The sequence below is a fragment of the Nomascus leucogenys genome, chromosome 22a, assembly GCF_006542625.1.
Source record: "Nomascus leucogenys isolate Asia chromosome 22a, Asia_NLE_v1, whole genome shotgun sequence".
Lineage (NCBI taxonomy): Eukaryota > Metazoa > Chordata > Mammalia > Primates > Hylobatidae > Nomascus > Nomascus leucogenys.
Window position 1 is genome coordinate 78,999,585 of NC_044402.1, and position 27,474 is coordinate 79,027,058.

A 27,474-nucleotide genomic window follows, 5' to 3' on the forward strand; every position below is an offset into this window, starting at 1 on the left:
TGTTTGTTGTACAGCCAATATTTTTCAAAACACAGAATAGGGTAGAAAACATAAGAATGCACATGATAATGAATGGGTATTGTTTCAGGAAATGTTTTTTAGTTATATATGTGTTTGTACAAGTTTATTTACTGTGTGTTTTTGGCCCACTCACGTGTTTGAAAGCCACTGTTCTCTATTGTTTTTCAAGTATTTCTAGAGCTAGATTCCTCAGGGAGAAATGTCTACATATAAAAGAAATTCTAATAAACTTACCACATGACATAAATGAAGCAACGACTACTTACACAGTTGTTCTTTGGCTTCATACACTCCTTCAGCTTCTCTTGGCAAACTGACTCCAACAGCATTTCTGGCCGCTACTCTAAATTTGTATTTCTTTCCTTCCTTTAGGCCAGTGACAACAAGGCTGAGATCTTTTACCACTGAGTACTCTGTCCAGCGATCTGCAGGCTGCTCTTCTTCTCTGTAACTAATGATGTAGCCATCGATTTTAGCACCTCCATCACGTAGGGGAGGTAACCAGGCTAAGGTGGCACTGTTCTTTGTCATTTCAGTCACTTCTAATTTCCTTGGGGGATCCGGCTCACCTAGAAGAAAAACATAATTTAGAAGATTACCTAGGTAACCTAATCAAATCCCCTTTGTTAACGTACATAAGAGTTTTAGTATGCCGTTTGCTCCAATGTATGTAGAACCTGTAGTTCAGTACATTAAAAGTAAAACATATAAGATGAGACAGATCAGAAAAGTGTTTCATGAGTGAGATAGATATTTATTACACTATTTGGGTCTCTACAAATGAAATCTCTTTCAGAAGTGGATTAAAATGGTATTAGTATCTTGACCTTGCTAAAATAGGAGACTGGAGTTAAAAGGAGGAAGAAAGCATAATACTTACTTAGAGGATCTGATGCAAGCACTGGTTTTGGGACATCTGTTGGGACGCCAGGGCCATATTCATTGACAGCAGTTACTCTGAAGTAATACTCATTCCCAGGGACAAGATTGGTTACGTGGAAGCTTGTTTTCTTAACTTCTGGGGTAACGGTCGACCATGTCTTTCTGTCTGCCTCACGTTTCTCCACGATATAATGTGTCACTTGGCTCCCACCATCGTTTTCAGGAGGGGCCCAGGACACATGGCATGATGTTTTAGTGACATCTGAAACTTTTAAATCAGACACAGGTCCAGGAGTGTCTGTAAAGAATCATAAAATCAGATATACATGTCTCTTCAGCATCCCTGTTAACAAATTCATTTTTGAAGTGGGAGGGAGAAGCATTTTAGTAACCCACCTAATACTCTGACATTTACGAATACAGCCTTTTCTCCTGCTGGGTTCACAAGTGTTAAGGAATATTTTCCTGAGTCATCACGGGTAGAATTGGGGATGACAAGGAAGGCCATAGTGTCAACCAGATCAACTTGTCCTTTCCTGACCACATTATCAATGCCCACTTTTCGCCAAGTAACTTTAGGGGCTGGTCGTCCTCTCACTATAGCAAAGAGACGAATAGGGCATCCTGCTCTCACTGTGACCAGTTTTCTCATGCTGGCATCCAAATCAATCTCTGGAGGTTCTGCAAATGACATTAAGGTCATTAATTGATTTTTCAGAATGTGGGGAAATCATAAGAAAGTAAGTGTGAATGAATCACATGCTAAAGGAAGGACTTACCTAGTATTTCTTTAGGTTTGATAGCTTCCTTTAGCTCTGCAGGGCGCCCAATACCAACTTGGTTTTGGGCACACACCCTGAACTCATATTCCTGGTTTTCATCCAAGCTGGTAACAGTGAATTCCTTGCGTACAAGCTGTGCTGCAGCATTACACCGTTTCCAGCCTTCATCAGGAGACGCATCTGCTATTTTTGGTCTCATTTCCACAACATATCCAATGATCGGTGCACCACCATCATAGACTGGTTTTCCCCATCCAAGAGTTATGGAATGTTTGGTTGTATCAACCACTCTGAAATTGGTTGGTGGACCAGGTGGCTCTGAAAATAAAATATAAGAATAAATATACATATGATTAACTACTACTAGTGATACTTAAATGTGTAATTTTATATGGCCTATTCTCAGTTAATCAAATATAGGTCATCCAATTTTTCAATTAGAGTCCTCTTTATTTTTCCTTCATAAAAATGAGAATCTACTATGGTTTGTACCTTTTAGGTATTTTGGTAAAAGGTCTATTTGGAAAAATATTTGCTAAATACAGTTTTGATGTTACGGATTTAGATGTTACATTAACTTATCAAATACTTCTGTGCTTGAGATTAAGAGTCGATGTAATATCAGAAAAAACAAGGACATCCTACCTATGGGGTCTTTTGCCACCACCGGTCTTGAAGGCAAGCTTGGTTCTCCAATTCCAATTTCATTTTCTGCCTTGACACGGAACTGATATTCATGGTCTGGGAGGAGATTCTGTACTTTCATACGTCTCTCAGGGATTGCACTCTTGTTAACAGGGACCCATCGTGTTGAATGCTTTTCCTTTTTCTCCAAAAAGTATCCAGTTATAGACTTTCCACCATCATATTCAGGTGGATTCCAAACCACAGTCATCTCTTCTTTGCTTACTTTAGTGACCTCTGGGGGATCAGGGCGACCAGGTTTATCATACTTGGTTTTGGCTATGACTGGTTTACTTTCTGTTGGAGGCCCTGTGCCTATTTTATTTTCTGCACGGACTCTGAAAATATATTCATTTCCTTCTATGAGACGTGTTACTGTAGTACCAGGTGTCAAGACAGTAGCAGAATAGGTAGACCAAACCATTCGCTTTGTCTCACATTTTTCTAGAATATAATTTTGGATTTCACAGCCACCATCATCTTCTGGTGGATCCCAGCGAACAGTACACCTATCACTGGACACATCAACAATTTTCAGATTTCTCACAGGACCAGGCTTATCTAAAACATTGACAGTGGCATAGGCCACAAAACTGCCAGCCGTGTTAGTTGCCGTAACTACATATTTACCCCCATCACTTCGCTTTGCTTTAGTAAGAGAAAATTTAGATGAATCAGCCCAGGTATCAATCTTGACCCTTGGTGATCTTGTTAAGTCTGTAGCGTCTTTGTCCTTGGTCCATGCAACTTCTGGGAATGGTTTGCCTCTAACCCCTGCCTCAAGCCTAATTGTGTCCCCTGCTTTGACAGTTAGGACCCCACTTAATTTCAGATCAAGTACTGGTTTTTGTAAGTCTTCTTTCACAACAACTTCCTCTGTCTTCACCCAGTCACTTTCCCCACCTTCATTCTTTGTTTGCACTCTGAACTCATAAATCTGGTTTTCAACACATCTGTCAACCATGTAGTGAGTTTCTTTAATGCTTCCTTTATGCACTCTTTCCCAGTCATCGGAGCCCTTAAGCCTTCTCTCAACATGGTATGACAGATTTGGACTGCCACCGTCATAGTCAGGCCTCCGCCACTTTAGGTAGACAAATGTCTTTCCTTTATCTGCAATGTGAAGGTTTTCAGGCTCACCTGGTCTGTCAATAGGGTTAATAGCCAGAATGGGAGTTTTTGTTTCGATGGTTGGCCCAACACCTACTTTATTCTCTGCACAAACTCGGAAATAGTATTCATTGTTGGCTAAAAGATTGGCCTTGATTAATCGTTTAGTGACATCTGATGCAACAATTGACCAGCCTTTCTGGTTCGGTTTGCGATATTCTACTATGAAGTTTGTTATTTCTGAGCCGCCATTATCTAGTGGGTTTTCCCAAGAAATTGTACAGTTCTCTTTGGTTACATTGGTAACCTTCAAATTCTGGCAAGGCCCAGGTCTGTCAAGGACGTTAACGATGGCTGAACCTTGGGCATGTCCACTGCTGTTCTTAGCTGAGATGATATACTTGCCATGATCAGCTCTAACAGCTTCTTTAATTTGTAACTCAACACGAGGTAGATCCTGAATAAGGTCCACCCTCTTTTCTCGGACCAATACTTTGCCTTCCTTAGTCCAAGTTATGTCTGGTTCAGGTCTGCCTTTGACTCGAGCTAGAATGCGGATAGTTTGGCCTACTCTCACGGTAATAACATCACGACAAGTTACATCAAGTTCTACTTCTGGAGGATGAAGGATATCTTTTGCAATCACAGATTCTGCTAGTTCTCTTGGCTCACCCTCTCCTACAATATTAGCTGCCTTTATACGGAATCTGTACTCATTTCCTTCAATTAGTCCAGGTACCCTAAAGGCACATTGCCTAATGAGTTCATCTTTATTAATCCTATTCCACTGTGCTGTGCCAGGTTTCTGACATTCCACTACATATCCTAGGATGGGGCTGCCACCATCACTGAGAGGCTTTGTCCACACCAAATCAGCTGTTTCTCTGCTCTTGTCTTTCAGTTTAGGATTAATAGGTGGTCCAGGTGGTTTGATGGGCCGGCAAGCTTTTATTGGATCAGAACTTGGGGATGGCTTGCTTAGTCCTGCAAGATTTTCAGCAAAAACTCTAAACTCATATGTATTTCCTTCATAGAGTCCAGTCACTCTGAACTTCAGGTCAGCGATAGGTGTTTTGTTGACCCTCACCCATTTGCCAGTTACTTCTCGACGTTCCATATAGTAGCCAGTTATTGGACTGCCACCATCAGATTTTGGCAGGGTCCAAGACACTGTTGCTGCATTTTCAGTAATGTCAGTAACCACTGGTTTACCAGGAGGAGATGGAGGACTAAATTTATGCTTAGCAACAGTAGGTGTGGAGTCAAGGGGAGGACCAACACCTATCTTATTCTCTGCCCTGACTCGGAAAACATATTCACAGCCCTTCTGCAGATGTGGGATTTTCAGCTTTGTCTTACTGCTTCCTGAAGAGACAACACCCCACGTGTCTTTCCTTGTATCTTGTTTCTCAACAATATAATTTATCACAGGGCTTCCTCCGTCATCTTTAGGTGGCTGCCATGAGATAGTCATGTGTTCAGGAGTAACATCCAGAATATTAATAGGACCTGTTGGTGGCCCAGGAACATCAAGAACAGTAAGATGTACGGCTACTGTTTTGCTACCAGCTGCATTGGAAACTGTGATTTGATATTCCCCAGTGTCTCTCCTTAAGCAGTTCTTAATGGTAAGTACTGATGAGAAGTTGTCTGTTTCAATGGTGTAGTGCTCATCGGTTTTAATCTCACTCCCATCAGTTGTCCACTTTGCAGTAGGAACAGGCACACCTCTTATAATAGCAGGGAATCTGACTGTGGTTCCAGCCTTTACCACAAGACCTTCAATTAATTTCACATCTAGCTCCACGGATGGAGGCACTGAAAAGTGAACATGAAAAAATTAGATTTTGATTTTCACCTATATGAATAATTTTAAAAAGAAATAAGATAATACGGCTAGTCCAAAAATTACCTAGTTTTTCTTGACATTCTATCGGGATAGTTGTGTCAGGGAGACCAAGACCCACAATGTTTTCAGCTTTTACACGGAATCTATAGGTCTTTCCTTGTTGTAGTCCAGTAACCACACACTCTAAGTTTGTCACAGTCTTAAATTTAATCCAGTCCTGGGTGCCTTCTTCTTGATATTCTACCAAATATCCAGTGATTGGAGAACCACCATCACGATCTGGCTTATTCCAGACTAGGGAGACTTCAGTCTTGTCAACATCTACATGGTGCAGGTCCTTGGGTGGCCCTGGGGGATCTTTTCAAAGAAGAAGTTATGATGAAAAAGTAATATTCTTAGAGACAGTCAAACAATAGTTTTGTATTCAGAGAAAGCAACTTACGGAGAGGATCCAGAGCCTTGATTGGTTTCGGTGTTTCAACAAAAGGACCACGTCCATACTGGTTCTCCGCAGCTACTCGGAAGAGGTACTGGTTGCCTTCATTCAGATGCTTAGCGAAGTGACTCTTTTTCTTTGATGTAGCTGAGAGAGGTGACCACTGGGCGCTGGCAACATCTCTCCTCTCAACCACATAATTGGTAATAACAGAACCACCATCATCCAGTGGTTCTTTCCAAGTAAGGTAACAAGAATCTTTCCTAATTTCACTGACTTCCAGATCTCTAGGTGGGCCAGGTTTATCTAAAAAGTGTTAAATAACAGTTTTATAAGTAATTTTATCCAAATAAGAGCTCAAAATTATCAAAATTTATTTTTAATGGCATAAGTATTAAAATTCTTACCCAATACAAGTACTTTTACTGAGACAGTTTTTGAACCAGCTGGATTCTCCACTGTTAAAGAATAAATTCCACCATCTTCATGGGCAGCATTATGAATTTCAAGCTTGCTACCAACTGGAGTCACATCAATTCTTGCTTTAGTTGGAGCATCTCTGTCTTCTTTTTTCCAAGTTACTTTTGGGAATGGCACTCCTTTGATGATGGCACTAAGTCTTAGAGTATCACCAACCTTAATGTGTTGTTCTCTTGCCATGTTGGCATCAAGAATCAACTCAGGGGGTTCTAGAATAAAGAGAACAGAACACTCAGATTTGATCCATAATGCAGATTACAATTAAACACATACAATCAGACATCTATTTTCCTTGCAAACACAAGTGAGAGCATTTTACTCACCAAGTCTGTCTTTTACTAGGACTGGCTCCGGAACATGAGCTGGATCTGATTCACCAGCTTCATTGACTGCTAACACTCTGAACTTATAGGTTTGACCGTCCCGAAGACCGGTGACTTTATATTTAGTTTCAGGACATGACTCAGGGGTGTGATTGGCTCTTCTCCACTCTTCATCTCCAACTTTCTGGTACTCAACAATATAACCCAGAATCTTGCTCCCACCATCATGACGTGGTGGCTGCCAAGTTAGATCGACTGAATTGCATGTTGTATCTATTGCTTCAGGATTAACAGGTGGACTTGGTTTAGCTAAAAAATAAAAGTAAAAAACAAATTAGCTTATAGCTGAAAACAAAGTTAGATAACATGAAAACTGGATAAATCCATTAATACTATACCAATTGGATCTTTAGCAAAGACTGGTTTGGATGGTGGGCTTGGATCTCCAATACCAATTTCATTTTCTGCAGAAACCCGGAATTCATACTGACATCCTTCTAGAAGATCAGGAACCCTAAATTTAGTGTATGGATGAATAGGATCTTTGGTAACTCTAGCCCATCGTTTAGACATCGTTTCTCTCTTTTCCAGGATGTAGTTTGTGATGGGTTTTCCTCCATCATGTGGCTTGTTCCAGGTTACTAATGCAGAGTCTTTGGTAACTTCTGTAACAATTGGCTGATCAGGTGCATCAGGAACCCCTATAATAAATGTTGGAAAATGCGTTACAAATTTATTTCTTTCTATTAGTTTTATCAAGCATTGAATCACTAAAAAGAAACATAATGCATACTGAAACGATCTTTGGCTTTCATTGAATCAGACACCAGAGGATCACTTATTCCATACAGATTTTCAGCATGTATCCGGAAAATATAATCTTTTCCTTCAAGTAGTTTAGAAACTTTGCATGTTGTTTTAGCACTTGCAGATGTCACTGGCATCCAGACATCTTTACCCACTTCCTTCTTCTCAATAATATAATTGGTGATTTCACTGCCTCCATCATCTAAAGGAGGCTTCCAAGAGATAACCATGTAATCTTTGGTCACCTCATCAAAACTGACTGGTCCTACTGGTGGTCCAGGACGGTCTGCAGAAAAAAAAAAATCATGGCACAAAATGTTATTTCCATTTCTGCTTTTGAAAGAATAGAAGATCTATTCTTTCCACTAAATAAGACTTACCAACAACATTAACTTGACAGAAACCTTTCCTAGAGCCTGTACTGTTCTCCACAACCACACAGTATTTGCCAGAATCTGAACGTTTGGCCTTGATCTTCTCTAAAGCAAGCGTTGTTGGTGTAGTCTTTATATGAGTGCGATCATCTTCCAGCACATCAGCTTCATCTTTGAACCAGGAAACCTTAGGCTTTGGTTTGCCTGAGTAACGGCCAGTGAGGGCAAAAGCTTCACCAACTCGAATCGTGAGCTTATCTCTGAAGTCGAGGTGAAGTGTTGGGGGTGCTAAAATTTATAATTATAAAGGCAAGTCATTTTTATTGATGTCTTATTACAAATCTACAAATGTGCAACTTTCAGAAGTATAAATTGTAGTAGACACATACCCAGCTCATCCTTGCAAGTGATTGGTTTGGTGCAAAATGATGGTTTGCCTTGTCCAACAATGTTGACAGCACTGACACGGTACTCATAGGTATCACCTTCTTTTAAGCCTTTAACAGTGTATTTTCTGCTAAGCAAGTTGTCATTTGTAACTTTGTGGAACTTCTCAGTTCCAATGAGCCGACTTTCTAGGACATAGTTAATAATTTCTGACCCGCCATCATACTTAGGAGGATTCCAAGTCAAAGTTACAGTATTTTTAGTAACTTCTTTGACTTCCAGGTCTTCAGGACGCTCTGGTACAGCTGCGAATATAAGTATAGGAATTGTGATAGAAAAAAATGTCATATTAAGAATGTAGTAGGATGTAGTGAATATTCCTTTTCTGAAGATTGCATTTAAACATTAAACTCTCTGCTCCCATAAATAGCAAAAGAGGTCTCATCATAAAACTATTAGAGTTAAAAAGGACCCAATACAATCGAATTTCTTCACTTGACAGATGAGGAAATAGATGTTTGTTGAGGCAAAATAATTTAGGAAGGGTCTTCAGAGTTGGTAGTTTTAGAAGTAGGAAAATAATTCAGTTTCTATTAATGCCATTAAGTGGGCAATTAAAAAAATATCTGTGAGGTATAGATGGAAGAAATTTGATAAATGAGCCAGGAATGGTAATGCCAGCACTTTCGGAGGCCGAGGCAGGTGGATCACTTGAGGCCAAGAGTTTGAGACCAGCCTGGCCAACATGGCAAAACCCTGTCTCTACTAGAAATACAAAAATTAGCTGGGCATGGTGGTGCATGTCTGTAATCCCAGCTACTTGGGAGACTGAGACACAAGTATCACTTGAACCTCAGAGGTGGAGGTTGCAGTGAGCCAAGATCATGACACTACACTCCAGCCTCAGTAACAGAGTAAGACTATGTGTCAAAACAAAACCAAAAAGAAAAAGAAAAAAAAAACAACAAAGAAAGAAATTTGATGAATTGTACATATTCGTAAAATCTCTTTCACAATCACTGTCCAGATACTACCAAATCAGATACTGAGTAGTTGTGTGATGACTGCTTGTCAAGTGAATGAAATGTATGGCATTTATACACATATTTTTTCACCATAATCTTGTACTAAATGAATAAAGAAGTGATTAAGTATAATTTTTTTTTTTTTTACTTACTTATTGGCTCTCTGATAACAAGTGCCTCTGATGTCTCAACAAATGGACCCATGCCAATACTATTTTCAGCCGCAATTCGGAAAAAGTAGGCTTTTCCTTGAATGAGACCCTGGACAGTGGCATTTTGTCGGGTAACTGTATATGTCACTGGGGTCCATGCTCTGCGGTCAGATTCACGCTTTTCAATGACATAATTGGTGACTGGAGAGCCTCCATCATCTTCTGGAGAAAACCATGTCAGTTTGCAGGACTCATTGGTTAGGTTGTGAGCTAGGAATGGTGTTCCAACGGGACCTGGAACATCTGGAAGTAAGAAGAAAATATTTCAAGCTGTTTGCCTTCAATGAAAGATAATGCTCAACATTTGTTTTTTTAAAAGGAGACAAAAATGTTGTTATGAAGAAAGTAAAGTTTTGTGTCTACTAATTGAGTTAGTTTTTCCTCCTGCTATCTAGTCAATACAAAAACAAACAGTCAACCACTTTTTTTTTTTTTTTTTTTTTTTTGAGATGGGAGTCTCGCTCTGTCACCCAGGCTGGAGTTCAGTGGCACGATCTCGGCTCACTGCAACCTCCGCTTCCCAGGTTCAAGCAATTCTCCTGCCTCAGCCTCCCGAGTAGCTGGGACTACAGGCACATGCCACCATACCAGGCTAATTTTTGCATTTTTAGTAGAGACAGAGTTTCACCATGTTGGCCAGGCTGGTCTCAAACTCCTGACCTCAAGTGATCCACCTGCCTTGGCCTCCCAAAGTCAGGGGATTACAGGTGTGAGCCATAGCATCAAGCCCCATATTTGTTAATGAAGTAGGTTTGCAACAGTTATTGGTTACCATGGTTTTAGTAGAGGCTGAAGGGAAAATAAAAATGCTTTTTAAAAGCAATTTGTGAGTTGGACAGGAGGGAGCTGGGAGGCAAGCATGCAGAGGGATACAGGAGATGGGTAAGAGTGGCATAGTCAGTTTCTATGTCCAGTTTCCTCTCCAGGGGAAAAGGAGGGAGAGATGGTTTATTTCTGGATGACCAGTGGATCAACAAGCAGCATAGGAGGCCCCAAATTTCAGAATGACTTTGAGGAGGTTGCAAATAGTTAACATGGAAATGTACCAGTTCTCAAATTAAAGTAATAGCCATTAGGCAAAAGAGCTTTAGGTGCTTGAAACTAACCTGAAAGTTTGTGGTACTATTGCTTAATGAAATAGTTTTCCTTATGCCATTCTTATATTAATTATATTCAACATAGAACTGGCAATTTTCACATAAAAACTGTGGCTGGAGTATTGTTGTGCCTAGAGACATGCTTAGAAAGAGCTCTGAGTGGAAAGGCTTCATGTTCTGAGCAAATCACTGGACTAAAGCCTCCAATGAGAGCCATGAAAAAGCCTCCCAGAGTTCAACTCTATATTCAGTGACTAGAAATACAATATTGATAACCAACTATGATGCTTCTCTTCAATTAGAATAGTGAAACCCTTCAAACAGGTTTTTGCATTATTATGATAATTTAGCGATAGAGATAGAGTCTTATGATGTGAAATGGTCAGCACTGGCAAATTGTTAAACATTCATGTACAGTTTAAGGAAAGTTGCTTCTATGAAAACTATATAACAACATAATAGACACCATGGGGGCAAGTTCCATAAAAAAGCCATATTTATTCTGGGCCATGATTCAGAATACATATTCATGGCCTTCTAGCAATTTGAGAATTGTGTACATGCACTCTTTAGGTTCACTGGAAACATGGATGCATGTCTTCTTTTTAGCATCTGTTTTCTCAATTATGTAGTTTGTAAACTTAGACCCACCATACAGAATACACATAGAATAAAAAAGTAAGGAGGAAATTTTTAAAAATTCTAATAATATTCAACGTGATTATGGGTGATTTTTCTTATTTTCCAAAATGTTTGTTACATAGCATACAGCATAGCTTTGTGTAAATATAATAAGAATGTTGGTTTAAAAAGTTGCACAGACAAATCGAAAGTATTTACCTAATACATCAACAATAATTGTCTTCTTTCTTTCTCCGGCTTCATTTTTGGCAAGAAGAGAATAGATGCCTTGATGGCTTCTCTGGCAGTTCTTGATGACCATGGATGAGCTAATGGCTGTGGTCTCAATGGTGGCTTCTTGAGGTAAGGTTCTTTCATTCATGTTCCAAGTGACGGTTGGAGGAGGCTTTCCAGACACATAGGCAATGATTCGGATCACCCCTCCAGCATGGACGACAATTCTATCTCTGACACTGGCATCTAGCTGAAGGTCAGGTAAAACTGGAAGCAATTGAAAATTAGAAATGTGATTTTTCGCCTTCAATCTGAAACATAAATACTGATGGCATAAAAGAAGGACTGATAATTACCAAGTCTGTCCTTCATTTCAATGACATCTGTGACCTCTCCAGGTTCTCCAATGCCAGCAATGTTGACTGCTCTAACTCTAAATTTGTAGAATGCTCCTTCCTTTAATCCTGTCACAACAAGCTTTGTTCCTCTCACTTCTTTATCTTTACCCTGGGGAGAAATCATAAACATTTTATAATTAGAATAGTTCTTTGTAGCTTCTTGCTTTAATGGCTTCCTAAAGCATCACCAGCAGCCTATTTAACTGTTTACTCTGGGAAAATTGTTGCTGGTTTAGGTTTTAGGGATCAGATATTACAGGCAACACGGAATGGAATAACTTGGCAGGAGTTATGCTTTAAAATTATTGTCAAATGATTAAACCTTTATTTATTTATTCCACATTCCAGGGTTTATAACCAAAAGATTAGTAATAACATGACTTAACTTTTGATTAGATTTCTGACATTAACAGATGTTTGGAATATGAGTTAAAATTATGCTATTTTCATGATTTCTTAATCCAAAAAGTATAGACAGAAGTTAATGGGATTGAGAATAACTATGACATTTTTAGTTTATTCTTAGTGCATTTCCTTAGTGCCCAGTTTTCCTACCTTTTCCCATTCTTCTTTTCCTTCTTCTTTATATTCAACGATGTATCCAGTTACTTTGGATCCACCATCTTTTAGTGGGGGAGACCACTCCAGATCTGCAGATGATTTAGTCCAATCTGTCACTTTGGGAAATGGAGGACCAGGAGGGGCTGCAAAGCGCCAGTATACATTAGTATTCTTGACTTTTCCAAGGCACTTTTGGAAAATAAGATTTTACGAAAAGGAATGGTTTCAAGGCTTACCAATTGGATCTCTAGCAGTCACTGGGTCTGATGGCAGACTTGCTGGACCCACGCCAGCAGCATTGATTGCATATACCCGGAATTGATAGTCGGAACCTTCAATAAGACCAGTCACTTTATAAGAAACACCCAAAGTCATGGCTTTGATAGGATCTCGGTTAACTCTCTTCCATCTCTTTGAAGTGGTGTCTTTCATTTCCAGCCAGTACCCTGTCACAGGAGAGCCTCCATCATATTCTGGCTCTTCCCAGTTGACGGTCATGGAGTTACGAGTCACGCTGCTAACTGTTGGTTTATCTGGTGCTCCAGGGACAGCTGTGAAAAAGATCATATGATTATAAGAAATTAAAAAAAGAAGTAAAAATGGCTTTGTATGTGAAAATGTTCTCCTACTTACAGAAGAGGTTTCTTGCTGTTTCAGGTTCACTGTCAAGAGGTTCTCCAATGCCATATTTATTCTGGGCCATGATTCGGAATACATATTCATGGCCTTCTAGCAATTTGGGAATCGTGTACGTGCACTCTTTAGGTTCACTGGAGACATGGACCCATGTCTTCCTGTTAGCTTCTCTTTTCTCAATTACATAGTTTGTAATCTTAGACCCACCATCATCTTTAGGTGGAAACCAAGATAGTGTCATTTGCTCTGCTGAAACAGATTCAAATTTTATGGGTCCCACTGGAGGGCCAGGACGACCTAAAATGGTTTAAAGAAGGAACCCTTTATCAGTCAGATGATTTTAAAGCCAAATGTTATTTATGAACAGAAAAACAAGTAGTTTTAACCAAACCATGCAGTCTTTACCCAGGACATTCAGTCTCATCTCCTTTGATGCTGTTCCCAGATTATTTACAGCTGTGATGGTATATAAGCCAGTGTCACTCCTGCGAGACTGTGGAATAACTAAAGTGCAAGTATCATCCACCACCAGTTTGTTGACATGGGTGTCATAGAGAACAGGTTCTTTGTTATCAGGCTTCTTTGGAGGAGCTTTAAACCAGGTTAGTGTCGGGAATGGCACACCTTTAATTTTGGCCACAATGTTAACATCAGTTCCTTCTTCAACCTCCATGAATTCTTTTAGATCAATTGATGGTGGGCCTAGATTATTAAAAAAAAGTTGTCATTAGGAGCAAAAAGCATAGAGGGATAGAAAGTAGAATTCACAGTTACTATAAAGTTGTTTGGATCCACTGTAGTCAGACTTTGTAGCTCAGCCCAATATAAAGAATGGTTCTGTCTTTAACACTATTACACTAGTTTGGGGAGCAGGTACACGGGGTCAGCATCTTTTATTGGATCTACATGTGGCTATATATCAGTGCTTGCCTCACTTTATTTGGCATCATTATGCATGTAATGATGTGTATTATTATATTCTTATATCCTGACAAAAGGGAAGAGAGGAGATTGTAGTAGGAGAGTATCATGGGATACTCTCTTTAATATTTACGCAGAATTATGAAGGGATACATAAGAAGGTGAATTCCCCTTTTAAGAAATATAACTGTTAATAAGAGGAAAGCAATTTTCCATTTTGCACAAATTTGGGACAGAAATATTCAAAGAGGGTAGTGACTACAGTTTCTTTACACTTAGATGAGAGAATAAACAAATACACAACAGTAGTGATGGTAATTATCAGAGGAAGAATTATTACCATATATATACATGTAGATATATATACATATATATGTGTATATATCTACATGTATATATATATATACTTCATTAAAATGGATATATCTTTTCTCATATAGAGAAATAGAAACTTGATTTTGAAGATAAATGGGTCTCAGCAGTTGCTAAGAAAATGACTAGTTACTTTCTGTCCCTTTTGAGGAGCATGCAGAGAAATTGCTTTAGCCTCTGATAAATAAAACAGCCTGCCATGGAGAAAATTACAGCGAGGAAATTACAGACATCATCTCTTTTGAATAGGGAAAAGGTAACAGGTAAGGGAATGTGAAAATTCTGTGGAAATTGAGGGAATGAGTAATTGAGTGATGTGCCCATGTCTGCATTCAAGCCATAGTAGCTTCCTAAGGTACAGATATAGCTCTTTTAATTTTGAACTATTATTGAACACCTAGGAAGGCAGCTGTGAGGAGGACATTCTTTGTCAGTACATTGGTACTTACATGTCTGGTCTTTGACAGTCACAGGGCCAACAGTGGCTGAAGGCTTGCTGACTCCTGCAGCATTGACAGCTTTGACTCGGAATTCATATTCCCCACCCTCTACTAGGTCTTCAACAGTAAATTGCAGTTCTTCCACATCACGCTTATTGCACTGCCTCCAGGCTTCTTTCTTTGTCCCAGTAGGGTCCCATGCAAGGCACTCAACAATATAGTGGGTAACAGGGGAGCCCCCATCATTCTTCGGGGGTTTCCATGACAGATGTACTGTGTTCTTTGTGATGAGGCCAATCTTGAGTTTAATAGGAGGATCAGGAGGATCTTTAAAAATAGTTAAAGGAAGTATTAAGCATTGTTTATAATAATATACTTCAATTTTGAGAAGATATTTGAAATTTAGATTTTAAAGCTTACATATCGGATCTCTGGCAGTGGTCCTCTGAATGGTTTCCACAGGTGGGCCAATGCCAAAACGGTTTTCTGCTCGCACACGGAAGAAATATTGCTGTTCGGAGAGGAGATCAGGCACTACAAATGTGGTGCTTCCACAGTCTGGATTGACTTTGGTCCAGGCTTTTCCATCAATAGTCCTCTTCTCGATAACATAGCCTTTGATCCTGTCTCCTCCATCGTCGTCTGGCATCTTCCATGAAAGTCTGCAACTACCCCTTGTGATATCACTGACTTTCAGATCTTTGGGTGGGCCTGGTACATCTGTTGGATGTAAATCACAATATAAGCAACGTTCCTTAAATGCTTAAAAATAATTTGTTTTTATTCTGTAGCAACTTTCAAAGTCCTTCTTACCCATGACTTTAACTCTGCAATTTGCAGTCTTTTGTCCTGCTTTATTCTTGGCTGTGATGCTGTATTTGCCTGTATGAGATCGTTTACACTCCGGAATAATAATTACTGAGGAGTTTTCAGCAGTCTCCAGCTGTACAAAGAAAATAGTAGTCATACACTGAATGAAATCATAGCAATATTGAAGTCAACCATATTCTGAATTATTTTAATTATTATTTTTTTACCTGTGCATCTTCAGGTATGTCATGAACTCCATCCTATTAGAAAAGCAGACAGTCAGTTGTAGTATAAATACTCTCATAGTGATTCAGTGGAAAAAAGAGGAGAATGGTTATTTTCTTACCTTCATTGCTTTCTTTGCCTTTCCATCAAATTCCCAAGATGATTTTGGTGTTGGGCGTCCCTTGATGACAGCAGGAATCCTAATCTGTGAGCCAGCTTTACAAACCAGACAGTCCTGTGCTCCAATATCAATGAAAACTTCTGGTTCCTCTGTAATACCACATACAGTTTAACAGGATTTAGCTCATATTTGTCAAAAGTAATTGAAATATCTTCAGTAAATTAATCAATTTCATAATAAGATCAAAAGAGGAATACATAAACTCAGTAAGTACTAGTACCTTGAATATCAGTGGCAGGGATCTCCCCAGTTGTATCACTTGGTTCAGATTCACCAGCTTCATTGACAGCTTTCACTCTGAATCTGTACTTCCTGAGCTCTTTCAGATTAGGCACCACACATTCACAGGTAGTTATAAGTTTGTCTGGTTCATTTACTCTTTTCCAGTCAGTAGTACCTTCTTCTTGCATTTCTACAATGTATCCTTTGACTGGGCTGCCACCATCTTTGGCTGGAGGTTTCCATCCTAGTGAGATGCTTGACTTCGTTTTATCTTTAACTTCTGGGCAAGAAGGTGGCCCCGGTGGAACTAATAACAAAAGAAAAAAAAAAAAAGCTTCATCAGATTTTGAAGCTGATGAAGTGCTAGAATCTTTTACTACACATGATCATATATTATTTTAATCTATTAAAATATTAAAATAGAAATGCTAAAAGGAAATACAGTTGCCTTCTAGAGAAGAGAAATAAAGGAAATGGTCTATTTTCCTTTAGCATTAATGCAAAAACAGAGAAAGCAAACAACTAACTGGGAATAGAAAGACTACTTCCTATCTTGTTAGATTTACATTCTATTTACACATGATTGGTAAAAAACTACTTTACTTTTGAGATCCCTTTGAAGAAATTCTACAATAGCCTTTACTGAAAACATGATTTAAATTTAATTTGCCACAATATGAAAATTTAAAAACGATTCCATCAATAGCTAGTAAACCTTCGAACACAAACTAATCTTAATGCCCTTTAGGGACAGGATCAGTGTCTACAGTAATCCCATAACAATCCTTTACCTTTCTGAAAGTGCTTTACAATTACAGAAATTCTTTTACTGCACTTGTCTTTTTAATCTTAACTTTTCCCCCTCCAGTGGTTAATATAGATCCTTGCACAAAGCACCTGTTCAATACTAGTTTGCAAACGAATGAATAACTACATCATTATATATGTATATATGCTCCACATAGCACTTGAGTATTTAAAATTTTCTTTTTAACAAATAATTGAATTTTTCTTCTATAGAGAATCTAATCAGATATATAACAAATAGGATGAATTATTACGGCCACAGTGTTTTTTAATTTTTGAACGAATCTGCTCACAGATCTTTTAGAAGAATTTTTCTCTCTTATTTGACCTCACAGACTATGCCTGAGAATCCTAAATCTTTGTTCAATAATATTATTGAGAAGCTAACAACATTTTGTTTTTTGTTGAATTCCTACTGGAAGGTCTGACTGTTTAGTGGGAGAGATGATTTCCCCAGTATCTAATGAGATAGAAATCTATTTAAAGTATCAGAAGAGATAGGAGTTTATAGTCCAGGTCTTTATTATTGTGATTCCTCATAAAATATTTGGTTTAATCCAAGAGTTTACAAACTGTATGATTTTATGTATGTGTGTATGTATATATATATGTGCATGTATGTATACACACGTAAATATATACTTCTGATAGTCTATGTGAATATGAACCTTTTTAATTTTAATAAATAAAATAATTTGGCATAGAAAAATATAAGAAATTTAAGGCAGAATTATCCATTTAGTGACTTTGTGCTTTAGAAATTAGTCCCCAGAAACGGAAGCATACTTACATATGGGATCTCCTGCAACCTCTGGATCTGATGGTTCACTGGGAGGACCAATTCCTGCAGCATTTATTGCCATGGCTCTGAACTGGTATTTAACGCCTTCAAGCAAACGAGGAACATTAAATTCCACGCCTTTCAATCCCACTTTAGTTATTGGTGCTCGGCTAACACGTGACCAGTAAGGACTTCCCTCTTCTCTTTTCTCCAGCCAGTAGCCAGTAATTGGAGAGCCACCATTGTCCAAAGGAGGAGTCCAGCTCACTAGCATTGATCCTTTGGTGCGTGCCAAAACTTTTGGTTTTCCTGGAGGTCCAGGAAGGCGATAAGGATCTTGAATGACTACTTTATCTGATTTGCACTCATCACTGATTCCATATTTATTCACTGCCCTGACTCGGAACTCATACTGACCATTGGGGATAAGTTTCCAGATCTAGAAATTAGAAAAATAGAAATTTATTGAAGAGAATATACTTATGTTGATTTTTACTCATTTAAAAATTCAACTTATTTTGGGAGGGATGACTATAAGAAGAAATAAATATATAGACTCAAAACATGGGAAGACAGGGAAAAGGAGAAAGCTTTTTTAAAATAAAAATATGTAGATGTATTGTACCTGATAGTGGATCTCAATTAAAAGAGTATCTGTGTATCAAACGCTATGTACTAAGGAGCCTTATGTGTGTGGGGCTAAACACTACAATAACAAAATAACAGCTTATTGTGTGTGGTTTTGAGTTTAATTATCAAATTCCAAGGTTATACTAAAATGGCATCAAACCAGAGTCATGTACTTTTAATGTGTATAAGAAAATATTTAGAAGAGTTTACCCCATATCTTTTCTCTACAGCAGTGTTGGTGACTTCCTCCCATTCTGCTTTCTTCCTACTTGCATCACGTTTGTCAATAATATAATGGGTGATTTCACTGCCACCATTATCAAGAGGGGCATCCCATGTCAAGTAGCAAGATTCAGCTTTAATGTCAGTAACAGCAAGATTTCTTGGTGGGGATGGGCGGTCTGGAAAGGAATCAACAGAGAATATTGAGAAGGCAATCCTTAAACAGACAATGGATGCCCTTTTGATGTAAGAAAGCAAGTCACTTACCATATACTTCAACGTGAACATTTCGGAACACTGAGCCAAGGCGATTGGAAGCAGTAACTGTGTAAGTGCCTTTGTCCTCCCGGACCGCTTTGGGAATGCTAAGCTCAGTTTTTGCCTCACTTCGGGATACCTCTTCCTTGGTTATCTGAAGTGCATCAGTGGGTTTTTCAATTACAGTTTCATTTTTGGACCATTCAATCTTAGGCATTGGAAGGCCTGTCACATCTGCAGGGATGTGGACAGGCTCTCCTGCCTTAACTTTGATAGTGTCTCCTCGAACACTCAGACGCAACTTAATAGTTGGAGGCACTGCAAAGAGAAGAGAAAGAAAAAAGTAGCAAAGTCATAAGGATGTTTTTTCAACTTATGGGATAAAGGCACACTGTAAAATGCATTAAAATTATTATTATATTTAGATTCCGCACCTTCATCATCTTGTATGACTACATTAAGGGGTAGGGATGGTTCACTTTCACCAATTTCATTGACAGCTTTGACACGGAACTCATACATTTGGTGTTCATCAAGATTTTCAACCAGAAAAGATGTGGTTGGGCAGAGTCGCTTGTTAACTCTTTCAAAGTCAGGTTTGTCGTGACGCCGTTTTTCAATGATATATCCTTGGATGGGACTGCCACCATTACTGCGGGGCTCTTTCCAGTCAAGGGTAATAGTGGACTTTGTCCTTTCGGTGTATGTGAGCCTCTCTGGAGATGTTGGAGGACCTTTAGCCAGAGGCAAGTGAAAATGATTAGCATGAGATAAATATTCATGTAAGAAATATTTCACTTCAACTTAATTATGTAAAAAATAGCCTTCTGTTTGGCATAACCTTACATCCTTATTTAAAATCATTCCTAAAACTTGTCAGTTGCCAAAATTATAGACATTCATGTAGATAGAATTTTTCTTAGCAAACTTTTTATCAAGATTATCAGTGAAAAATCAAGGGCACGTATGCTTTTTTCATTTAACATTTTAGATTGTTTACCTTTGTAACTGGGGATGCTTCTAATTCTAATGAACTAGGAAAGTAAGTCTGTGAAGTTTCGCTTTGAATGACCAGCTGAGAGCAAAGTGTTTTTTCTTTTGTTAACAGATAGTGGATATGTCTACGAACATACTTTGAGTCATGTTGCCTCACATGTGGGTTCAAAATATGGTGGAAAGAGGATGTATGTAATGCTGCTGAAGTTTTCTTTCCTGAAGGACCAAACTAAGAGTTAAGCTTTCAGTGGTAAAACTAGACCCAATCCATACTTGTTGACTGTTATTGCAACCAGAAGGACTGGAAGCTCAGCTCTGTTCTGGTGCCTCTGGCACAGCCTGTGGTAAATTGGACATTCATAGATAAGCTGCAGCAGTGGTATAGGATGTAATTTTTTTTTTTCAGGGGGTGATGGTGAAAGAATAAGTTCTTCTGTCTCTTGAGGAATGGGTCTTCCTCAAAGGCTTTGCTTTCTTAGATGGGATGTCAGTGTGCATTACTGTGTGTGCAATTTTAGTGTTTCGTATTGATTTCTGGGAGATTCCCTCTGGTTGGTTTTCTATTCTTTGGAGGCTGTTACTGGTTTGGGGCCTCTCTATCCTTCCAGTATGGGGACTTTTTGAATATAGAGGAAGACTAAGGCATTTATCCTCAGGAATTGTCATCTTTTAGAAGAACATTGAATTCTCTTTAACTACTATGCTAGTGAATTTTAAAAACCCGACTTCCAATGTGTTCTACTGGAGAGATAGATATAATATGTCTAAACTACTTCTAGGTTATTATTAAGCCCCTGTAGATCCAAGTTTTTCAGTACAAGAAACCATGCATGATTAATATACTTATAGCCACAAATTACATTGAAATTATAGCAAATATGATATCTTTAATGTTGCTAATAGTTTTTTGATTTACTTTTCTTATTATTCTTTAGCTATAGATTTTGAGACTGTTGGGAGTTTGAAGCCATAAAGCTCAGTAAATAATATAACTAGAAGCAAAACATTATTCTGTAAACACAATGAAACCTTCTCTTTTACCTAGTGGATCAACTGCAAGAATTGGTCCTATTTCAACAGGAGGGCCACAGCCAAACTTGTTCTTGGCAATAACACGGAACTTATATTCTTGTCCTTCAAGTAGACCTGTGATGTCACATTTAGATCTCTCAGTCTCTATTGGTTGTCTCCAAGTATGCATCTTGGCATCTTTTCTTTCAATGATAAAGCCTGTTATTTCACTTCCTCCATCATCTTCTGGATCAGACCAGTTAAGTAGACACATTTTTCTGTTTGTTACAACAGGTTTTAAATCAAGAACTGGACCAGGGACATCTGAAAACAAAACAAAGCCAAAAATCAATGTAATAAGATAGTACCACTTGGGAAAATCCTATGAAAATCAGTGCAACATTCCTTACCAAAAACTTCTACCCTAGCTGCTGCAAATTTGGAACCACAGCTATTTGTAGCTGTAATCACATATCTGCCATGATCTTTTCGCAGTGCATCCTTGATAATTAGTTCAGATTTAGTTCCAACGTTGTCTATTACAATGCGGTCTTTATCCAGCTCCCCTTCTTCTTTGGTCCATACTTTTGTAGGTACAGGGCGACCAGTCACCACAGCTGGAATTCTAAGAGTCTTCCCAGCCATTATTTGTATTCCACCCTTGACAGAAACATCCAGTTCCACAGTTGGAGGCTCTGTTGAAAGAGAACAGTCATACATTAGCCCATGAAAGATTAAAAAATAGTCCCATATAGAGAAAATATCCATAATTTTATTCTAATAATGTTAAGTACCTTGTGGTTCAGCCACGGTAACAGGTTCTGTTTCTCCAGGCGGTCCTTCCCCTGCAGCGTTGACAGCACTCACCCGAAGTTTGTAATCAGCACCCTCTCGGATTTCTTTGACGGTGTACTGACGGACCTTGATCATCTTCTCTGTGCAACGTGACCATTCATTTGTGCCAACCAACTGCTTATCAACAAAATAGCCAACAATTTCCCCACCACCATTGAAAGCTGGGGGTTCCCATTCTAGTTCAATAGTTGTAGAGCTTGTGTCAGTGACTCTTGGGATAGGTGGCCCAGGAGGAGCTAGAATGAATGAAGATATACAAATCAAACTCCCTGATGGTTTTAAAATGTACACTAGCTTGTTCTACTCCACCTTCTTCTTAAGGAACTACTTACAGATTGGATCACGTGCTGTTTTGGGATCTGAAGGTGGACTGAACTTTCCAGGTCCAGCTGCATTTTCAGCACATACTCTGAAGACATAGGTGAGTCCTTCTAATAAGCCATCTACATTGGCTTTCAAGGCATTCAGAAGGCTTTTGTTGACACGAGACCAATGTGTACTATTAACTTCACGTTTTTCAAGCCAGTAACCCAAAATGGGGCTTCCATTATCTTTTGGTTCATTCCATTTCACTAGCATACTGTTGCTGGTAACATCTTCCACAATGGGCTTATCTGGTGCATCAGGAGGTCCTGATAAAAAAATAACATTTGAATTAAATTTCCCAATATGACATAAAAATGCAATTTTAAAAGCTGTAGTAATTATATACCAAAGTACATGGTAAAAAGGCAAACTTTAGATGCCAAAGGAAACTTACCAAATGGATCTTTAGCTACAAGTGGCTTTGAAACACATGGTGGACCTGGCCCAAATCTGTTTTCAGCTCTCACACGGAAGAGGTACTCTTTTCCTTCAATCAGTTTTGTTACTGAATATTTGCAATGTCTAAGTGTTGAAGTGACAACAATCCAGTCTGAGTCGGGTTTTGTCTTGTCTTTCTTTTCCAAAGTGTAGTTTATGATTTCACTGCCACCATCATCAAGGGGTGGTTCCCATTTACAAAGGACTGAGGTCTTTCTGATATCTTCAAATACAAAGTTGATTGGTGGTCCCGGTGTATCTAATATTTCAAAAGAAAACAGTAATCAAAAATGTGTGTGGGAAGGGTTGCTATGGAAAATATAAATGTGAGCATGCTCCTCTGACATGATTTCTGGTTTTCCCACATCTATCTTTGTATTCTATTAGCTAATAAATAACAAGATCAGGTGATTTCTTTTACATGGCCAGCAGATAAAATATGATTGAGGATAACTTGCTGAAGCTATGTCCCATTTCTTTTAACTCTCCCCCAAACTTTATTTTTATGTTTTACTAAAGCCTTTTTCCATTGGAAAGTGTGGTTTTAATGACTCACCTAACACACTGACAGTACAAGGAGCTTTTGCAATACCGTGGTCATTTTCAACTTTGATCATATACAGACCATGGTCAGGTCGGAGAGAATCTCGGACACGTAGCTGAGATTCTCCCTTTTTGCTATTGTCAATACTCAGACGCTGTGTCAGAGGCAGGACAAATGGTTCTTCTTCTTGAACTTCACCCTTCCTTCTCCTAACCAAGGGTGCTGCACGCTTCTTAATTTCCTCTGGTACAATAACATTTTCATCCTTTATCCATGTAATAGTTGGGTAAGGTGATCCAGAAATACTTGCATCAAGTGCTATTTCATCACCTCGTTTCACTTCCAGGCTTGTTCTCAGAATGACTTTGGGGGCATCTATAATGATCATAACCAATAAATGTTTTCAATTCTGATGAAAATAACTGACAAAACACTATTTTCATTTATTTCGAAATGGGAAAGTGGCAACTCCATGAAACAAAACTTACCAATGGGATCTACAGCTTTGGTTGGAGGAGTAGCCCGAGAAGGTTCACTAATACCCGCGGCGTTCTCTGCTCGCACACGGAATTGGTACTCTTTCCCCTCTTCAAGTCCTTTTGCTGTATAGGTCAGGATTGGTACCAGGTGTTCATTGCATCTCTTCCACCTTTCTTCACCCTTAGCAATCTTCTCTATGATGTAGCCCATTATCTTGCTCCCTCCGTCATACAAAGGTGGCTTCCATGTAATAGTCATTGCCTCCGCTGTAGGATTATGAACCTCTACATCTACAGGTGGATCAGGGGGTTCTGAAGAACAAGAAAAAAATGTTAGTGTCAAGAAAACCACCTTCTTAAAACAAAACTATGATTTATTAGTTCTTAGCCATAGTGCATCCATGTCCAAACTTACGCTTTGGATCTTGAGCAATGACTGGATTTTTCAGTTCAATATATTCTCCTCCACCAACCTTGTTGACTGCTTTAACACGGAAGAAGTATTCACCATTTGGTATGAGATCCTTCACAGTCCACGACAGTTTGTTCTCACCAGACATGACTGGTATATATGTTCTCCTCCCAGCTTCTCTGCGCTCCAGGACATAATGAAGAATTGGGGTTCCACCATCAAATTCTGGAGGTTCCCAGGTTAACTTACAAGAACTCTTGGTAATGTCACTTGCTTTAATATCTTTGCACGGTCCAGGTAGGCCTATTACAAAAATGGATAATTATTCTAGTAATCCTGAAAAATCAGCATTTTAATAATGCACTTGTCTCTAAGTGGGGCTATCTGTATTTTGGGTTGGATAATCTTTGATGTGCTGGAGTGTCATTCACACTGCAGAGCATTTAAGCATCCTTGGCTCCCAACTACTAAATGTCAGTGGTATCTACCTCAAGTCTGTGTGCCAAGCAAAAATGGCCCCACAAATTTCCAGACATTATTTGCAGGGGTGGGGGGAATGCAGAAAATGTTACTATCCTTGGTTGAGAACACTATGGGAAAATGTGAAGCTGTACAATTAAAAAATTGTGGTCATTTCAGTATTCTTTGGGTATGCTAATATCTTTTATTTAAATTAGTATTTCACATGCAATTAATTAAAACTAGTGTAAATTAGTTAATAGAGTTTAGAGATTTCATCTCTTTAGAATTGTTTTACTTCTCATATGGAAAGACATAATCAGAAGTGACATTTAGTTTACAAGTGGCCAGTTCATGAAGGCATTTATATTATTAATAGCACTGCAAAGTCAACTGATTTCCTCTACATGTGAAGAATGTCTGGTTTTTCTTCAAAGAATGATTACCTATGACTTTGACATTGATTGAGGCTGTTGCTGAGCCGAGCTTATTCTCCAGTGTAATGGTATAAATTCCGGCATCTGCATGGACACTCTTGGGAACTTCAAGGTGTGCAGAGATGTGATCATTCTTCATTGTTAATCTATCACTTGCTTTAACTTCTTTGCCATCTTTATGCCAACTAACAGTTGGAACTGGGACAGCTCTGAAGGGAACAGGAATGCTTAACTTTTCACCTTCAATAACAATAATGTCATGAGTCTCCAGGTCAATTGTTGGCTTGCCTGTAAGATATCATTCAAAAGAGCAGAAAAGAGAGTATGTCAAAATGCAATGCATGAATAAAGGTTATTTTATTAACTATAAAAGACATTGTGCTCTTACAGTCTGGGTCTTTGGCAACCACATTTTCAGAGATTTCAGATGGCTCGCTGACACCAATAGCATTGACTGCTCTCACTCTCAGGACATATTCTTTGTCAGGAACAACACCTTCTTCAACCTTGAATTTCAAGTCCTTTATTGGGCGAGAATTAACTCGCATCCATTTCTCAGTGCCTACTGGACACATTTCAACATGGTATCCTATGATAGGACTTCCACCATTTTTCTCTGGAGGCTTCCAAGCAATGGCAATGTGTTTTCTCCCAGCATCAGTCACATGTAGGTCAAGGGGTGGTGAGGGAGGACCTGAGAAAAGAGTGAAATATTCATATCCACAGTCTCATCAAGTTCTAGACAATATCTTGTGTATAATCAGCACTACTTACTTGTTGGATCTTCAATGGATAGGATTTCTGTGGGTTCACTTGGGTGGCCAACTCCAGCTTCATTTTCAGCCCGAACCTGAAACTGGACCTCTGTTCCTTCAATGACATCAGTTACTCTGAAGTTACAGTCAGGTCCTGCAGTCTTTCCAGCTTTCACCCAACGGGTACCTAACCTTTCTTTCTTCTCAATTATATATCTATGGAAATAACAAAGCATTTTATTAGCATTAATGAAAAAACACAGTTAAGAATTTGCGGCCAAGTGTAAGTTATTCTTTATGAATTAATTCAAATTCTACCTCTGTATTGGTCTTCCACCATCATTTTTAGGTGGCTCCCACTTTAGGTCAACATGTCGTTTTGTCACATCAACCACTGCCAGGGCGTAGGGTGGTCCAGGAGTGGCTGAAAACAAAATAATCAATGATTAGGAAAACCAGAGGAAAGGAGATAATCTCCTGTCACAAAATTTAGGTGCGAGAGCACTTATTGTCACAAAGATTAAGTGCAAGAGCATACTAAAGGTGTCTTTGGCCAGCACAGAGTCCTCAATTTCGGTGTAGTCGCTTTGTCCTATAGCATTTTCTGCAGCAACTCGGAACACATATAAAGAGCCCTCAGTCAGCGGGGTGACTGTGCACTTGGTGTCCTTGACGGTGGTATCCACTGTTTGCCAGCCTTTTCGCCTGACGTCTCTCTTTTCCACAATGTAGTTGGTGATGGGGGACCCTCCATCTTTCTCAGGAACTGTCCATTTTAGGTCTGCTGTATTTTTTGTGATATTAATAACTTCAAGCCAGCGTGGTGGTGATGGAGGATCTGAAAAAGAAGGAATGAAAACAAATTCATTTTTTTTATTACCCAATAGTCAGTCTGAAAGTGCAGGCAGTCACTAAGCAGTAATGTAGCCAGGAGGAAATAATAGTAATGAATTTTTCATATTTTCTCGTATCGTAGCTCACAGGCAGATGTTAGAAGAATTTATAGACCCCAGACATCAAGAGTGACTTACATAGCTTCTCCCGGCAAAGCACAGGGTCGCTGGGTTCACTGGGTTCACTTTCCCCGGCCTTATTCACAGCTCTAACTCGGAATGAGTATTCCTGTCCTTCCATGAGCCCTGGGAGCAAGTGCTGAGTGGTGGGAACCCCTTCCGCCACTCTGACCCACTCATCTGTTCCAGTCTTCAGCATTTCAATGACATAAGACTCAATCTTTGCGCCTCCATCATGTTCTGGTTTTGTCCAATTCAACTTTACTGATGTTTTGCCTACATCTTTTACAGTTGGTTTTCCAGGGGGCCATGGAGGATCTGCAAGCCAATGAAATCATTGTTTAGGTTTGTCAAAAAGGAGTTCATATGAGCTTCAAAATAACCACAAAAATTATATAAATAATACCTATGGGATCCTTTATTAAGATTGGTTCAGTTGATTTGCTTGGTTTTCCAGGTCCAGCAAGATTTTCAGCCAACACACGGAATCTGTATTTTTTCTTATTGGTGAGACCTTTCACTCTGAATTAGGAACAAAGTGCATGTGTAACATCATGGTAAGAAGCAGAAGAAGCCTATGTTTATTTTACACAGAAGAGACTAATTTATTTAAATCGTGAAAAGGTGATTTGGAAATTTAACTGAAAAGCACTTCAATATAAATTAAAAATTGCTTTTTAACTGCCACACACTTTAGACTTGGCCAAACATACCAATCTAATTATAATATCTATGACAGTGATCATTATCATAATATACTGGGGGATCAAACACTTTGAAACTTCCTGAAGGTTAATATTTTAGAGTAAACTAAGAAATGTGCCCTTGAATGGAATTTGTATAATTTTTCAAATTATGAGGTAATAGAAAATATGAGTAAAAGTAGTTTAAAATTTTTTTTGTAAGATATAATCATCTATA

The 27,474-nt window shown here is 38.8% G+C and overlaps 1 protein-coding gene across 1 annotated transcript in view; it reads right to left on the minus strand.

Moving 5' to 3' along the window:
- Positions 1-27,474, minus strand: part of TTN (titin) — a 278,608-nt gene that overhangs the window by 60,196 nt on the left and 190,938 nt on the right. The window contains exons 247-291 of the mRNA XM_030802350.1: positions 26,960-27,075; positions 26,572-26,871; positions 26,079-26,378; positions 25,859-25,964; positions 25,560-25,756; positions 25,174-25,479; positions 24,795-25,073; positions 23,893-24,192; positions 23,487-23,789; positions 23,011-23,373; positions 22,411-22,713; positions 21,983-22,282; positions 21,590-21,886; positions 21,206-21,490; positions 20,826-21,119; positions 19,223-19,522; positions 18,798-19,106; positions 18,519-18,709; positions 17,688-18,117; positions 16,089-16,397; positions 15,809-15,957; positions 15,690-15,722; positions 15,466-15,595; positions 15,073-15,372; positions 14,662-14,979; positions 13,325-13,621; positions 12,917-13,216; positions 12,520-12,834; positions 12,278-12,426; positions 11,681-11,831; positions 11,310-11,591; positions 9,313-9,615; positions 8,138-8,440; positions 7,755-8,036; positions 7,361-7,660; positions 6,966-7,268; positions 6,568-6,876; positions 6,172-6,453; positions 5,771-6,070; positions 5,392-5,685; positions 2,331-5,297; positions 1,683-2,003; positions 1,300-1,584; positions 902-1,201; positions 288-590 (exon numbers count right to left, since the gene is read on the minus strand). Of these exons, the coding sequence (XP_030658210.1) occupies positions 288-590; positions 902-1,201; positions 1,300-1,584; positions 1,683-2,003; positions 2,331-5,297; positions 5,392-5,685; positions 5,771-6,070; positions 6,172-6,453; positions 6,568-6,876; positions 6,966-7,268; positions 7,361-7,660; positions 7,755-8,036; positions 8,138-8,440; positions 9,313-9,615; positions 11,310-11,591; positions 11,681-11,831; positions 12,278-12,426; positions 12,520-12,834; positions 12,917-13,216; positions 13,325-13,621; positions 14,662-14,979; positions 15,073-15,372; positions 15,466-15,595; positions 15,690-15,722; positions 15,809-15,957; positions 16,089-16,397; positions 17,688-18,117; positions 18,519-18,709; positions 18,798-19,106; positions 19,223-19,522; positions 20,826-21,119; positions 21,206-21,490; positions 21,590-21,886; positions 21,983-22,282; positions 22,411-22,713; positions 23,011-23,373; positions 23,487-23,789; positions 23,893-24,192; positions 24,795-25,073; positions 25,174-25,479; positions 25,560-25,756; positions 25,859-25,964; positions 26,079-26,378; positions 26,572-26,871; positions 26,960-27,075 (14,864 nt within the window). The remainder of the gene's footprint in view (positions 1-287; positions 591-901; positions 1,202-1,299; positions 1,585-1,682; positions 2,004-2,330; positions 5,298-5,391; positions 5,686-5,770; positions 6,071-6,171; positions 6,454-6,567; positions 6,877-6,965; positions 7,269-7,360; positions 7,661-7,754; positions 8,037-8,137; positions 8,441-9,312; positions 9,616-11,309; positions 11,592-11,680; positions 11,832-12,277; positions 12,427-12,519; positions 12,835-12,916; positions 13,217-13,324; positions 13,622-14,661; positions 14,980-15,072; positions 15,373-15,465; positions 15,596-15,689; positions 15,723-15,808; positions 15,958-16,088; positions 16,398-17,687; positions 18,118-18,518; positions 18,710-18,797; positions 19,107-19,222; positions 19,523-20,825; positions 21,120-21,205; positions 21,491-21,589; positions 21,887-21,982; positions 22,283-22,410; positions 22,714-23,010; positions 23,374-23,486; positions 23,790-23,892; positions 24,193-24,794; positions 25,074-25,173; positions 25,480-25,559; positions 25,757-25,858; positions 25,965-26,078; positions 26,379-26,571; positions 26,872-26,959; positions 27,076-27,474) is intronic.